Source organism: Garra rufa, chromosome 21, assembly GCF_049309525.1.
Source record: "Garra rufa chromosome 21, GarRuf1.0, whole genome shotgun sequence".
NCBI lineage: Eukaryota > Metazoa > Chordata > Actinopteri > Cypriniformes > Cyprinidae > Garra > Garra rufa.
Window position 1 is genome coordinate 3,749,115 of NC_133381.1, and position 16,366 is coordinate 3,765,480.

General features: G+C 33.8%; 1 protein-coding gene across 1 annotated transcript in view; it reads right to left on the minus strand.

Moving 5' to 3' along the window:
- Positions 1 to 2,769, minus strand: part of tunar (TCL1 upstream neural differentiation-associated RNA) — a 10,709-nt gene extending 7,940 nt beyond the window's left edge. The window contains exon 1 of the mRNA XM_073827628.1: positions 2,255 to 2,769. Coding sequence (XP_073683729.1) covers positions 2,255 to 2,326 — 72 coding nt within the window. The 5' untranslated portion in view covers positions 2,327 to 2,769. The remainder of the gene's footprint in view (positions 1 to 2,254) is intronic.
- Positions 2,770 to 16,366: the final 13,597 nt, after the last annotated feature.

Consider the following 16,366-nt stretch of genomic DNA (forward strand, 5'->3'; position numbering starts at 1 on the left):
ATATATATATATATATATATATATATATATATATATATATATATATATATATTTTTTTTTTTTTTTTTTTTTTTTAATTTATATTTTTTTTTTATATGTGAAATGACATGAAGGTAAATAAAGGTGAATAATATCACTTGCAATATTAATATATATATATATTTATTTTTATTTTTTTTACTTTTTAATACCACAACTGTATGCATGCAATAGACAAAGTTGTACTGGAAACTTTGCCGGGAAAATTATTAAACCATGCTTGTAATTGTTGTTCTTGTCAAATTAATTTCAATTAGCTGCAAATAGCTATTCATATGCATATTTGATTGTGAGCCCAGAGTTTACAAATATGAAAATGTCACTTTGGAGATTAGATGATTTAATATTTCTATTTTTTTTTTTCATTTCGTGGCATCGGTAAACATTACAACATAACCAGACTTGACGCAACCAAGTTGCAAGAGCAGCCTGACAGAAGACAAATTGAAAGATTTTGCTGCCTGACTGCATTTGCGCTGTATGACAGAAAATATGTGGACAGCTTTCTAATGAATTGCCTCTTCTGGCCCCTTAAATGCCAATTAACTTGAACTCAGCTGAACACCTTTGAGATGATCTGAACCTGGAAGTCATTAGATGTTGTTAGATTAGATTGTTCTGAAATCCCTGCATCTATGATCATAACGCAGGTGTCTGAGCCCCAAAATACTTCTGGTGCTTATATACACTGATGATGCCTGACATTTGACCATTCAGATGAACTTTTCTTCCTAAGCAGAAAACATGAAGCTCTCTGGATAAGTGAATGGTCAAACCTTTTCCCACTCGACTTATTTTGGGCATATGAAATGTTTGAAGACATTAAGCTGCTCTGACAGTGTTGCTGCCGGCATTGATTTAAAATGAGTTCAGATAAACACACACAGTCCTGAGTGAATACATGTCAGATGAAAACACTCCTCAAGCATTGTTTTATATCTGACTGGGAGCTGTTTTATACGGTGGTACTGAATTAATCTAGAGCACATAATGCTGCCAAAAGCACTTTCTCATAACACATATTTGGTCACAAATACTCAAATCATTCAAACTTATGCTTTAGAATAAATACACTGCAGTTTTTACGTTAGATGTATGTATTTTGTTTGTTTAATAGCATAATTTAATGAATTAAATTTAAATAATAATTCTGACTTGAAAAATCATTTAATTAAGATTTTAGATTACTATTTTTTGGTCAGTGTAAGATTAAATGTTAACTTTTAAAGATAAAATCTCTTTAGTGTATCATAAGCACTACCACACTGTAAAAAAACAAACAAACAAACACAATTTTTAAGTATAATCAATTTAATTATATGAGTCATTTCAATTCTTTTTTTTTTTTTTAGTTTAGTAATTTAGTAATTTATATTAAACTGGCATAAATTAGAATTATTAGAATTAAATAAGAATTTAAAAAACACATTGATCACATTTTTACAGTTTTACAGAAACAGATTCTTTTCCACGGATGTTGTTTTTATTGAATTGTCATAAATTGCACAGTTCCAGTAACTTTATTTACTATTTTTGCAGTATTAATATTGATAATTTCTTCACTCGTTTCATAGAATTTACTGCCACAAGTGCACTGTAAAAAACATTTTTTGGAAATGATAAATCAATCAAATATTACTATTACTATTTTCAGTCTTTTTACTTTAAAATTTCTTTAAAAATACTTTAAAACACTGAATTCCAGGTTTTGTTTTTTTATTTGTGAAATTTTTTAGCAATTTCTAAGTGAAAATGGTTTCTACATCAATTTTTTTTACAGTGATAAAACTGTAAATAATGTCCACCTACTTCATCTTCAGGTGCGGTCATACTGGCTGTAAAATTATTTTTAATTAATTTATTTTATTCAGTTCTTTCAAACTACATAAAACTAAGTTTGAAAATCAAGTATAGCTGAAATTTGAAATTGGTAAAGTAACATGCTTATCATATAATTTTTACAATGGAATAATGTTAAAGCTGTTGTTTTTATTAAATTGTTGGTCCAAAATGTAACTAATTCATTAGAATTTCAAGTTGAGAAGTTTGCTTCATTATAATTTAAACAAATAAACCACCCACTATTTAATCACACAACCGTATATGCATGACATTTCACAAACAAAGTTTTGCAGAAAATTCCCTCAGTGAACACGAAACTCGTTTCTCCTGCCGTCAGATGCCTCTGGATCCCAGCAGACGGGAATCATCTTACCTTGCACAGCATCAGGAGGAACATAGCATCGGACATGCAGAGCGGGACCGTCTTTCTGAAACACACACACATCCCTGGCCGCTCAGAGAGAAGTCGTATCCCATCATCCTTTAGCTTGGAGGGAGTTCCAGATTGACGGAGAAAGCGTGTCGTTTCTCGCCGCGCTCCAGTGTTTTCCTGCCCAGTTTCATCTCACTTGTTCTCGAGTCGAGCTGTCATGAGCTCCTCGTGCGAAGCGCTCTCTCTCTTTGTTCTCTCGTGGATGAACAGATGAGAGAGGGCGGTTCGGTTACCGGCGGTACCTCTTTTTTAATTAGCCAAAACCCTGTTAACAAACTCCATATGCTCTTGGATTCTCAGTCCTAAACTTCAGGTGTTCAAAGAGTTCCTGACCTCGTTCTGCTTCTCCGAGGTTGAAAAGAAGCTCAAAACTAGGACGTTAAGTGCCTTAGAGTGCAAAAGTGATCTTTTGAGCTGCGAAGCCTTGAGCGTGTGTTATCAGACAGGCGAGAGCGCTCGTGTTTGGTGGGAGTCGCACCGCCCAGCACTGATGCTCCAGAGGCAGAAGGCTTCCCCTGATTCCCTCCAACTCGCATATCAATGCAGCGCAGGTTGCCTGGCAACCGTCTCAGGACCACCACACAACGCCTGACGACAAGAAACGTTTATGACAGCGGCCTTTATGAGGGGGAGGGTCTCTGGCACTCCTGAATCTTTCTGCTTTTAAGGCTCCCACGGTCTGTTGGGAGCTGTCAGCGTTACCAGAGGCACGCGCGGAACCCGAAAGCAGATGCAAATCTGCCCTCAGCACCACTGCCGCCACAGGGATACCCCACAATATACACACATTTATTTGTCTATGTATTACTTCCAATTTCTCTGAACATGGGAATAGGAGAGCTGACAGTCAATAAATGCGAACACAAAGATATTTTCTTTGGTCACACTTTATATTAGGTGGCCTTAACCAGTATGTACTTACATCAAAAACTACGTACAATGTACTTAATGTGGTCATATTGCATTGTAAAACACATTTGCTTCTATTAAGGTGGGATATGGGTAAGGTTAGGGACAGGTTTGGTGGTATGGGTCGGTGTAAGTGTGGGTCATGGTGTAATGGATGGGTCTACAGTGGTAATTACAGAAATTAAATGTAATTACATCTACTTTAAAAAAAGGTAAGTACAATGTAAAAACATGTATGTACACAATAAGTACATTGTACAAATGATTAATTTAAATGTAAGTACATAGTAGTTAAGGCCACCTAATGTAAAATGGGACCTCTTCTTTTACATTTCAGTAAATAAGCACAAGTGATATTGCATTTACACAACATTTCAATAAATAAGTAAATATTGAGTAACCTACATTTTAGACATTTTAGTTTGTGTATTTTTCTCCACCAGTGAAAGCAGTTCTGTATTAAACAAAGTCAAAGTAGAATTTCTCTGAGCAGTGTACTTTCTGAATGAATCTGTATTTTAAATGAATGAATATACACATGTTTAGGTACACTCTTAAAAATAAAGGTGCTTTGAAAGGTTCTTCACAGCGATGCCATAGAAGAACCATTGAGTCAAAGGTTTCTTGAAGAACCATCTATTTCTTCCCCTTTTATAATTTGAAGAATCTTCTTTCACCACATAGAACCTTTGTGAAACAGAAAGGTTATTCAGATGTTCTTTATGGAAACATTTAGGCAAAAAAAGTTATTCTATGGCATCATGAAGCTCCTTTATTTTTAAGAGTTGAAAATGTAATCTGAGTACATAACTTGTATTACTTGTAATCCATTACCCCAACATATATATATATATAAGTGACGATCGTTCACTTGTTTTCTTGCTGAAAGATTCAGTGTCTTAAACAAATCGGTTGAGTGAATGATTCAGTGACGATAGTTCACTTGTTTTCTTGCTGAAAGATTCAGTGTCTTAAACAAATCAGTTAAATGAATGATTCATTAACTCAGTAACTCACATTTTTTTTTCTCCCGGAATGATTCATTGTTTTGAACGAATCAGTTGAGTGAATGATTCAATGACTCAATCACTTGTAAAGAATCACTTGTTTACTTCCTGAAAGGTTCAGTGTGTTTGTTTGAATCGGTTTAATGAATGATTCAGTGACTCAGTTGTTCATTTGTTTTATTGTTGACCAATTTAGTGTTTTAAACAGATTGGTTGAGTGAATGATTCAGTGATTCAGTCACTCAGTTTTCTACTACCTTCATGATTCACTGGTTTGAACAAATCAGTTGAGCGAAGGATTTAATGACTCAGTCATTTACATGTTTTATTTGCTAAAAGATTCAGTGTTTGGAATGAATCATTTGTGTGAATGATTCAATGATTCAGTCATCTCACTTGTTTACTTTCTGAAAGTTTCAGTGTTTTGAAGGAATCAGTTTAGTGAATGATTACTCAGATATAAAATAGTCACTTTTCTGCACATATTGGCTTAGCGATGTAACCTGCATTGAAAATCCCTAGACTGACAGTCTGTTTTGAAAAAAATCTACTATTTTTTCTATATACACTATAAACCCTCATTGTTTCACAGTTGTGTGTGCAAATGCTTTAAATGCTTTAGTTGCATTGTAATTTAATCCATTTTATTTACATTTGATGAAACATATTATTTACAAACAACAATTACTTGTGATTCCAGTAGTCAGAAATTTGAGAATAGACTAAATTTATTGTCATAATAAAAACCAAACAATGGTAGACCTGCTTGAATAGATTTAATTTTAAATTGTATGACACCAATCAAAGGCAACTTCTGCTCCATAACGTTAATACAAATCAAGCTTACTGATCCTTGATGTGATTAGATTTATGCACTACACAAATTGTACGTCAGACATTTTTAAATGCACGATAATTCATTATGCGGCTGGGATGTTAATGGAAAAGTTTAGCGTAGAAGAGAAAATCAGCTTGCTTTTCTATCACCCATGCAATGGCCTGGAATAGACGCAATAAAAATGGAAATGCAAAGGAAACATTTGCCCGACTAAAATCACTAGCACGCATAATTTTATTGCTTACTCTGTGTCCTCTCTTGTCTGAGATGAACTTACTTCAAACGACTTTCACCGGTACATTTATAACAATTAATCAGACAGAACAACCGGTTCACTCCCACCAACCGACTGAACAAACTGCTGTCTTAATCACGCAGGACTGATTTAGAAATGCAGCTCAGCCAAATTCCATGCATGCAGCATGCCATGTTGTTTAAAAAAAAATCCCACAGTTCTCCAGCGTTTTCAGAGCCGGGGGACTCACCTGCCCATGCCCGCGTCGACCCACGCAGCAGAAAGAAGTTTGCATGTGTTTGCAGAATAAAGACAACAGGACCTTGAAATGGCCCAGAGCAATGCGATTAGTCCTTTCATCCTAAGTGTTTCTGACCAAGTTGAAAAGGGCATTGCAGACATTAAGCATCGGCTCAGGAGAAGAGGAGGGGGAACTGGCCATCTACCGCGTGCAGCACAATTTTCACTTGGCCAAATATAAAAACACTGACCTTGCTTCAAAACTGTAAAAAGCTACCATAGACTTTCCAGGCCTTTATCCTGGAGTGTTTAAAAAACATAGGACACTGGAAGCAGTTTTAACCAGGAGAACAGATACAGGTCGCTACAGTATTATCTTTCTCATGCAGTGCATCTCAGCTGGTTTGGCTTCAGGACCCAATTTTTTATAATACAACGCTGAATTTAAATGTTTGCATGCTCTCAGATGCCTGTAATTCACCTCACAGAGCATTACAATTGAGTCCTCACCTGCCAGTGAACTCACATGTAATGAAAGTCTGGAAGTAACTTTGTTTTGTTTGTGGGTTTCAGGCATGATAAAATGTCACATGTCACAAGCAATCAAAATACCATAGAATTTGATTGGCACATGACCTTTAACATCAACAACAAAAAGAAGCATATAGAAGCATTTAGAAAACATATGGAAGATTATTCCTCTCTGATTATTTTGCTATTCAAACTATATATGTGACCCTGGACCATATATTTGTAGCAATAGCCAACAATACATTGTATGGATACAATTTTTTTTTTCTTTTATGCCAAAAATCATTAGAATATTAACTAATGATTATGTTACATGAAGATGTTTTGTAAATTTCCTATGGTAAATATATCACAATTTAATTTTTGATTAGTAATATGCATTGCCAAAAACTTAATTTGGACAACTTTAAAGGCAAGTTTCTCAGGATTTGGATGTTTTTGCACCCTCAGCTTCCAGATTTTCAAAAAGTTGTATCTTGGCCAAATCACAAAGTCACATATGTGTTATTTGCATTTTAGTATTTGCTGTATTAAAATATACATATATTATTTATATTTTATTTAATTTCAGCTTTATTTCAATAAAAAAAATTTTTTAGTCGTAGTTAATATTAATAATTCTAAAATAAACTAAGTGCACTCCTAAAGGTCAGTAAATTCAGTTCAGTTTAAACCATATGATTTTATTCACATTGAAGAGCAAATTATGGACATTCTCAGACCTAAAAAACAATTTAACATGACCTAAAAAAATAAAATAAAAAAGTAAAATTTAAATAAACTTTTATTTCGGCTACCAAGAAAACATTTCTCAGCTTCACTGTTTAAGTAAAATAACAAAAATAAATAAATAATAGTACAAAAAAAAATCAATAAAAATGACAAAAACTTAAGAAAATACTAAACTTGTTTAAAATAAAAAAAATATTAAAGTAAAAACAGTTTGAAAAGTCTTTTCTTTACTAAAACTTTTATGTGCATCGTTTCAGTTTAATATGTGAACAAAATTTGTGATCGCAAAACAATCGGGGAAAAAAGGAGGCATGCAACGTTTTAAGTCATAACATGTAAATGAATATAGCCGCCACTGGTGATCTCAACCATTTTAGTTGCAGTCTGGAGCCCTGGAAGAAGTGACTCAAATGTCAGTGGTAATCACATTTGCAAATAATTAATAATAAAATCGGCTGTTACTCTTCATAAAGTTTCATTGCTTTAAGTTTTTAAATTTATTTATTTATTTATTTAAAATTCTTTTAAGTTTAATTTTTAATTTCTTTCTTTCTTTGGATGTCATGGTTGCTTTTCTGCTTTTTGCAACCTTGAATGAGACATGTCCATTTCTCTTTTCTCAAAAATATGTATAAAAACTCTGGAAAAGTCTTGTTTCGCTTCAGCCCACAAACACACACATGCCAAACGTCCCATGAAAGCTGAGTGGAAATCACTCTAATGCATCATTTTCCATCTTCTCCAATTGATATCGGTAGCAGTAGGATTCATGGACGCACATATGGCCGTGTCATGTTCAGCCCTAATGAGGATAAATGACACCAATGACAGACGTCTGTGAAGGGAACAGCCAACACACCAGTCCCAGACACCTCTATCCATGACGAAAAGACATTATTCATCCAGATAAACAAATAAACCAATCCAAATCACATCTTGAGAAAAGTCTCACGTCTGTTGCTCCGTGCCTCATGTTGTTCAGGCTTCAATAATAGATGCTCCTGTAGCTCAGCTGGAAGAGCATTGTGTTGCAACATGAAGGTCATGGCTTTTATTCCCAGTGAACGCTCATAAATCCATATCTTGAATAGACTGCAAACTTCATACTGAGAGAGATTAATTCACGGGAATATGATTTGAAACTCGACCTGGATTCAGAAGCCATAGGCTTATGAATAAAACAGAAATGGAAAACATTTCTTCTGAATATAAGATGCAAAAGGTTTAACATTGTATTTTTGACCAGCAACTGTTTCAACAACTGTTCCACAAAAGAAAGAAACTCATACAGGTTTGGAACAACTTGAGAGTAAAGACACTTTGACTCTATTTACTGACCTTTAGTTATTTGTTTGCTTGGCATTGCAGCCAGCTAACAAAAATATGTTCTAAGAACGTTTCCCTAACGGCCCCATTAAGTTATGAAATCAGTATTTCTAAATGCTCTCTAAATGTACAAAATCTCTTTTTTTAAATGTTGTAAAAAGGTTTTTTTTGGTCTTGCCAGCATTTTTCCAAATGTTAAGCAACATTCCATTTGATCATTTTGCAAACGTTATAGAAATGTTACTTTTCCAGAATGTTCTGAAACAACTAGTTAGTAACATTTAAACACTTTATGTGAACATCCAACTAAAATGCTTCAGAAAAAAAAAAACATTTCATGAATGCTGTATAAATAATGTTTTGAGAACATTATTATTATTAAAAACCAGATAACTTAAAAAAAACATTCTTATCATATTACAGGAATGTTTTTTTTTTTAATTCAAAACATTCCCACTTACACAACACCATTTTCAACTAAAAACTGGAAACTTTTTATGTGTTTTGGCCATTCATTTACACAACAACTGTGTTTTGGGGTGCCTAAAATGCTTTTCTTACTTAGATTTTTTTTTTTGTCTTGTTTCCAGCCAAAATATCGAAAAATTCTTAAATCAAAAAGGATTTTCTAGACAAGTACAACAATTTTTTCTTCTTTTCAGAAAAAACAAGTCAAAATTAAGTGTGTTTTTGCTTGAAACAAGAAAAATAATCTGCCAATAGTGTATGAAATAAGATTTTTTTTCTTACCACCTTTGCAGATTATTTTGCTTGTTCTAAGCAAAAACTAATTTCAATTTTGACTTGTTTTCTCTGAAAACAAAAAACTAATTTTTACTTGTCTAGAAAATCCTTCTTGATTTAAGAATTTTTGGATATTTTGGCTGCAAACAAGACAAAATGTTGAAAATGGTTTCGATACTGTTATTGTCTCTGTGTAAACTACAAAAACAAGAACGTCATGCGCATACATGTTACATGTTTAGTCTATAGGTACACTCTTAAAAATAAAGGTTCCTTTCGATGCCATAGAAGAACCTTTTTTGTCTAAATGGTTCCATAAAGATCCTTTAACATCTGAAGAACCTTTCTGTTTCTCAAAAGGTTCTTTGTGGCGAAAAAGGTTCTTCAGATTAAACAAGGTAAGAAAGAGATGGTTCTTTAAAGAACCTTTGACTGAATGGTTCTTTGTGAAACCAGAAATGGTTCTTCCATGGCATCGCTTGAAGAACCTTTTGAAGCACCTTTATTTTTAAGAGTTTATATGCATAGTTTTTCTTTAAAAAGTGACTGCCAGCTACTGGTCTCCCATGCATAATACAGCATTTCTAGGCTTTTTTTTAAATAGATCTGTGTGAATGGAGATCATTATAGCAAACAAAACTTTTCAAAAACACCAAAGTTTTAGAACATCCATTATTTTCAAGCTATAATCATTAAGACTCACATCTCTCCTGTTGTCCTTTAGCATTTTAGGATATGAGAGATTTGTGAACCCTCATATGCATGAGCAGTTTTGTGTCTGGAGGGTTGTTTTACACTCAACTGGCCTCAGGAAGGTCTCTGTTCTTTTCTCCATCTGCAAGCGTTTTGATTAAAACACCAAAACAACAGCTTACAGGAATAAATGGAACAATGTCTTACAAATGAGGCCTGGTTTACTTGCATAAGCAAGTTGCAAGGAAAAAATCCTTAAAATATGATTTTCTCACCCTCGTTCTAATCCTGTATCTTTCTTCAGATATATGCCGGTTGGTCTTTTTCCATGCAATTACAATAAACTTGTGCCGAGGCTCTGACGTGATGCTGAGTAAATAATGTCAGAATTGTCTTGTTTGGGTGAACCGTTGCTTTAAATGTTTCCTCTGGCTCTGAGCACAGCGGGTTTTCATCTAGAGAAAGCCTTAAAGTTTGAGATGCGTGAACGCTGGATTCTCCACAGATCGTCCTCTTGTTTCTTTCGCTGCATCTCACATCCTGAAACATCAAACGGCTGTCAGGCTCAGAACATGAAAGTGTGTTTGCTGAGAAACTCACACCGTCTGAGACCCTTTTATTCTCCTGAAAACAATCCAGACATGGTAGACTTGACCCATCCAGGATATCCTGTATGAAATCTCTCACTCTCACATGTCATGCAATCAAACGCTCTCATAGCATGGGATTTTATACAATAGAAAGCAAGATCAATTTACTATCATGCTATTACTTTTATGTACCACTACCAGGGTTATTATAGGTAACTAAAACTAAATTAAAAGCATTTAAAAAAGTGTTACTTGAAATAAAAGTTAACTGGGAAAAAAAAAAATTATTTAACTTGATGTGCCAAAAATGTTTAAATTAAAACTGAAATAAAAAATATAAAATCTATACAGACATGTTTATATTTAAAAAGAAAAAACTACTAAAAATGATAAAAATACTCAACAAAATTACTAAAACTTTAACTAAAATGAAAAATCACAAAAACTTTAATAGTATGATACAATGTTACTAATATAACACCAGCTGCTACTAGAATAAAATTGCTATGCTTAAATGTACTCTAAATTAAATATTAAAATATTCTTTTATTTTAACATTATTTAATAATACTGCTTATTTAATATTAAAATATATATTTTTTCCTTATGAATAGTTTAATGATGGCAATAAGACAGAAAACTTGTTATTAATGTTAAAATATTTGACTTCAAAATATTTGTTTATATTTATACTGCTATCAGGGTTATTATAGGTAACTAAAACTAAATTAAAACCATTAAAAAATGTGTTACTTGAAATAAAAGTTAACTGAAATAAAATAAAATATTATTTAAAAAAGATTTTAATTAAACTGGGTGTACTAAAAAAATAAAATTAAAACTGAAATAAAAAATATAAAAACTACACAGACATGTATATATTTAAAAAGAAAAAAGTACTAAAAATGATAAAAACGTTCAAAAAAATTACAAAAACTCTGTAATAAATATTAAAATATGATTTAATAATACTGATTATTTAATGTTATTAAAATATTATTTTTCCTTATAAACACCAGTTCATGATGGCAAAAAGACTTATATAATAATACTTATTAATGTTAAAATATTTGACTTCAAAATATTAGTTTATATTTATAATAGTCAACATATTTTTACATTTTATTAATATTAAATATATTGCAAAAAGAGCTTATTTATTTGATAGAAAATAAAACACAAAAAATAAATTCTCCTCAGATCCAATTAGAAACTATATGGCTTTTTTTCTGTTTTATTAGATTTAATGCACTGAAGTCAGGAACTAAATACATAATTGAATATAATATGTCTTTCCGAAATCATTATGTAATATGAAGGTATCATATAAAGAATAGTAACTTAAATAACTTAAAAATAAAATAAAGAAACATTTAGAAATATTTGCATATATATCTGTCAAAACCAAAATGAATGTGGAAGAATCTATCAGGTTCTAGTTGAATGATCTGCAGCGAGCAGATATTACCATAAAATAGGAATCTGTCTTAGTGCAGGATTAGTGCAACACAAACCCAGATACATCTGAAGATTCTGGGTATTAAAAACGATATGAGAAATCCCAGGCCTGCCGACTGGACCGCTGTGAATGCGGGATAATTCTGAGGCTTTAACAATGCTACTTATCCAGGCGAGATAAGGTTTGTCTCTCACAGCCTCCAAGATTAGAGGATGCCAGTTTGGCAGCGGTTCAATCCGCTCCTCCTGATCTCCAGTGCGTCAATACCTCAGCAGGTGGAGTATTGACTTTCACACCAGAGAACCGTCTGAGTTCAGCCGGAGGAAACCTGGAGGTTTTTCTGTTTTCAAAACACACTGATTTTGGCTGTCAGAAATAAGCACTACAATACACAGGATTATGGTATTCCAGAGCCATGACAAAAACTAAAAACAGTGTTTCGAGACATGTTTTGTAAAAGTTGAATGTCTTTTAATATGAGAAGATGATCTCATGAATGTCTAGCGCATGTTTACAGAGAAAACCTACTTGAACAGATACAGTCAAGTCCGAAATTATTCATACCCCTGGCAAATTCTGATTTAAAGTTACTTTTATTCAACCAGCAAGTTTTTTTTTTTTTTTTTTGACCGGAAATGACACAGGCTTCTCTCAAAAGATAATAAGACGATGTACGAGAGGCATCATTGTGGAAAAAAATATTTCTCAGCTTTTATTTACATTTGAACAAAAAGTGCCATGTCCAAAATTATTCATATCCTTCTCAATAATCAATAGAAAAGCCCTTATTGGCTATTACAGCAATCAAACGCTTCCTATAATTGCTGAGCAGCTTTTTGCATGTCTCCACTGGTATTTTGCCCATTCATCTTTAGCATTGAGCTCCATCTCTTTCAGGTTGGAGGGTCTCCTTGCCATCACCCTGATCTTTAGCTCCCTCCACAGATTCTCAATTGGATTTAAGTCAGGACTCTGGCTGGGCCACTGCAAAACAGTAATGTTTTTGTCTGCTAACTATTTCTTCACCACTTTTGCTGTGTGTTTTGGGTCGTTGTTGTGCTGAAATGTCCACTGGTGCCCAAGGCCAAGTTTCTCTGCAGACTGCCTGATGTTGTTGTTGGGAATTTTGATGTATTGCTCCTTGTTCATGGTGCGTTTTACTGTGATTAGGTTCCCTGGTCCACCGGCTGAAAAACACCCCCAAAACATTAGGTTCCCAGCACCATGTTTGACAGTGGGGATGGTGTTCTTAGGGTTGAAGGCTTCTCCTTTTTTATGCCAAATGAAGGCTATACATCATTGTGGCCAAACAATTCAATTTTTGTTTCATCTGACCATAAAACAGAAGACCAGAAGTCTTCTTCTTTGTCCAGATGAGCATTTGCAAAGACCAATTGGGCTTTTGTGTGCCTTATTTGGAGAAGTGGTGTCCTCCTTGGTCTGCGTCTGTGGAACCCAGCGGTGTTCAGTGTCCGTTGGACTGTCTGCCTTGAGATGTTGCCACCAGCAGAGCCCAGATTCATCAGGATGGCCTTGGTGCTGATCCTTGGATTCTGTTTTACCTCTCTCACTATCCTCCTGGCCAGCACAGGTCACTGTAGCCACTGGAACTTCAACACATTTAGATATGGTCTTATAGCCCTTTCCTGACTTGTGGGCAGCCACAATACACAGCCACAGGTCCTCAGTGAGCTCCTTTGTCTTAGCCATGACTGTCCACAAACCAACAGCAGAGAGCTTCTGTTTTTCATCTGTTGAGTTGATTAAAATAGCTGTTGAATCAGGGTAATAAGAATGATTTAGAACAGCTTGGACTATTTAGAATGGTATAGAACTTTGGATTTTCCTATAGACTGTGACAGTTTGCAAAGGGTATGAATATATATATATATATATATATTTTTTTTTTATCTAAAAATTAAATTCAAAATATTCACAAAAACTTTAATAGTATGAAACAATGTTATATTAAATAACACCAGATGCTACTAGAATAAAATTGCTGTGCTTAAATATACTCTATATTAAATATTAACATTATTCAATAATACTGCTTATTCAATATTATTTAAATATTCTTTTTCCTTATGAACACCAGTTCATGATGGCAATAAGACAAAAAACGTATTAATGTTAAAATATTTGACTTCAAAATATTTGTTTATATTTATAATAGTCAACATATTTTTTATTTTATTAGTATTAAATATATTGCAAAAAGGGTTCCATTGCGAAATACAAACTCAGAATTGTGAGAAAAAAGTTAGAATTGTAAGTTTACATCTCGCATTTCTGACTTATTTTTTCTCAGAATTATGAGATATAAACTTGCAATTCTGACTTTTTTTCTCACAATTGCAAAGATATAAACTAAAGTTCTAAAAAGAAGATACAGAATTGTGTTTATATCATGCAATTCTGACTTTATTTCTCAGAATTGAAAGTTTATATCTCACAATTCTGACTTTATAACTCGCATGTGTGTGACAAAATGTCAGAATTGTGTAACCTTTTTATTTTTTTATGCAGTGGTGGAAACAGGCTTCCATACGAAACGGCTTCAAACTTTTGTGAGTTAGCAGTTTGATTCAGACTTGTTATTGATTCGCTCAGAGTTCACAACTGACTCGTTAAGTGAACTAAGATTGTTATTTTCACTTCAGAATGAACTGGGAAGCGTATGATTTAGGTTTGCCAGATTTACGTGGCCCAAAGTGGTTCAATTACAAAAGAAAGTTGCATTTACAAGTTGGGGAAAAATAAAGTTAATCACTCACTTTTCACAGTTGATTGATGCAAAATAAATGCTTTTGTTAGATCCCATGCATAAACAAGATCAAAACTGAGTTAATATTACAGTCAATAAAACTGAATACAAAAATGATGGACTGTTATGAATAAAAAAAATAAACAAATGCCCAAGTATGATGTAGGAACTTATTAGAAGTGCTTGAAAATAGTATTACATCAGTTTATTTGGTGTTAAAATACATAACAGAATTTTTATTGTAAACAAGAAAACTATTCAAAATAAAAATTAGATACAAATAAAATCAGGATCACTAGAGCAACAACATCATTTTGGAGCTAATTTATAAAAACGAATCAGGAAAAAACACCTTAGTTTATCACCTAGTTTTTTACAACTTAAATCATTAATACTAAAGCTGATCACCAAACGTGCAAAGACATTAAATGAAAAGCAGCTGAAATTATCAGTTTCTATGGAGCTCTGAGGGTTTTTACCATATTTGTAATAAAATAAAAGTTCAGATGATTTGCTGTCGGAATGATTTAATGAGAAATGTTCGACTTTATATTGAGATCTCAGACTTCTCATGACAGATTTTGCTGATGTGATGAACTTTGAGCACAGTTTGAGACATTAAAATCTCTTTTGAAACTCTTGAGGAGACTTTTTTTCCTCAAGACTTCAGCAAAATCTCTATATAGCTGCAGGAGAAACAATTAAGACATTAAAGAGATCTCATTTGAGATCATTCATTCAGGAAACTTTAAATCACAAATGAAATCAAAACGATTGTTTTGGAGCAAAGTGACCCACTTCTTTGTCAGTCGGCTGCGTTTTATCTCGCTCCATCACATAATGGCTCATCCAGAAGTTTTTATCGAGCATAATTCGCCAAGCTAGCGATGCATATTGAGTGAAAGATTTGCTGAAATCTACTAGTCTGACCATTTCTTTGTGTTTCTCCAGGGAAATCACATTTCTGGATTCTTTTCCAAGGCTGCTGAGCACATTAAATGTAAATCTTTACGCTTTATACGTCATCTTCTGAAGTCTTTAAACTGTGAACGAGACTTGTAATGACGTCCTGTAGAATATGCTGCTGATTACTTCACTGTCGTCCACTTTGTCAGCACTGCCCATTTAATTACAGGTCTGACAGAATGGATGTCCCAGCACTAAAGTTTCACCCGTTTTGCTCGTCCGGAATTATATCGGGATGAATTCTGCCCGCGCCGCCAGAGAAATGGCCATTCAGCCGTGGCTCAATAAAGAATCCCAGTGTAAAACGTGTCAGTTTTTGAGATGATAAACATGTTTAATTCCGGCGTGCTTGACAAGATGCGGAGAATATGCATGAGTGGCTATGCATTATTAAAGGTGCTGTGCTGCGGTAAGCGCTGGTTTCTCTGTTAATCTAGCAGGCGTTCCCTTGTGCTGACTGCGCGTGTAGCTGAAGTACAGTGCTGTGATTCGAGTCTTATATCAGAATCGTGTGCAGCGCTTGCATATTTCATAGCTAGAAGCCAAGGAGAGACCTGGTCATCTGCTTTGATGCAATGCGCTGCCCTGCAGCCTAATTAGAGACTGACCATTGATCCAAACCTCAAAAGACTTTAGTAATCTCACACACATCTCCTCTAGAGTTTCAGAAGATAACAGAGTTTGCCTAGATGCCAAAGTCAGCTATATATGAGTTTCCTAAACTTTTACCATATGACAACTATTAACTTGTTTGTATCCATCTTTAAACATTTTAGGAGAAACATCTGGAAAAATGTGCTAAAATGTACTCTTTCAAGATGAAGATGAGTTTGTTTATTCATCAGATTTGTAAAAATGCATCAATGGATCCTCTGCAGTGAATGGGTGCCGTCAGAATTAGAGTCTAAACAGCTGATAAAAACATTACAATAATACAGAAGCAAACCACTCCAGTCCATCAGTTAACATCCTGAGACGACTAACTTTTGTCTAGGCTGGAGTGGTGTGAATTACT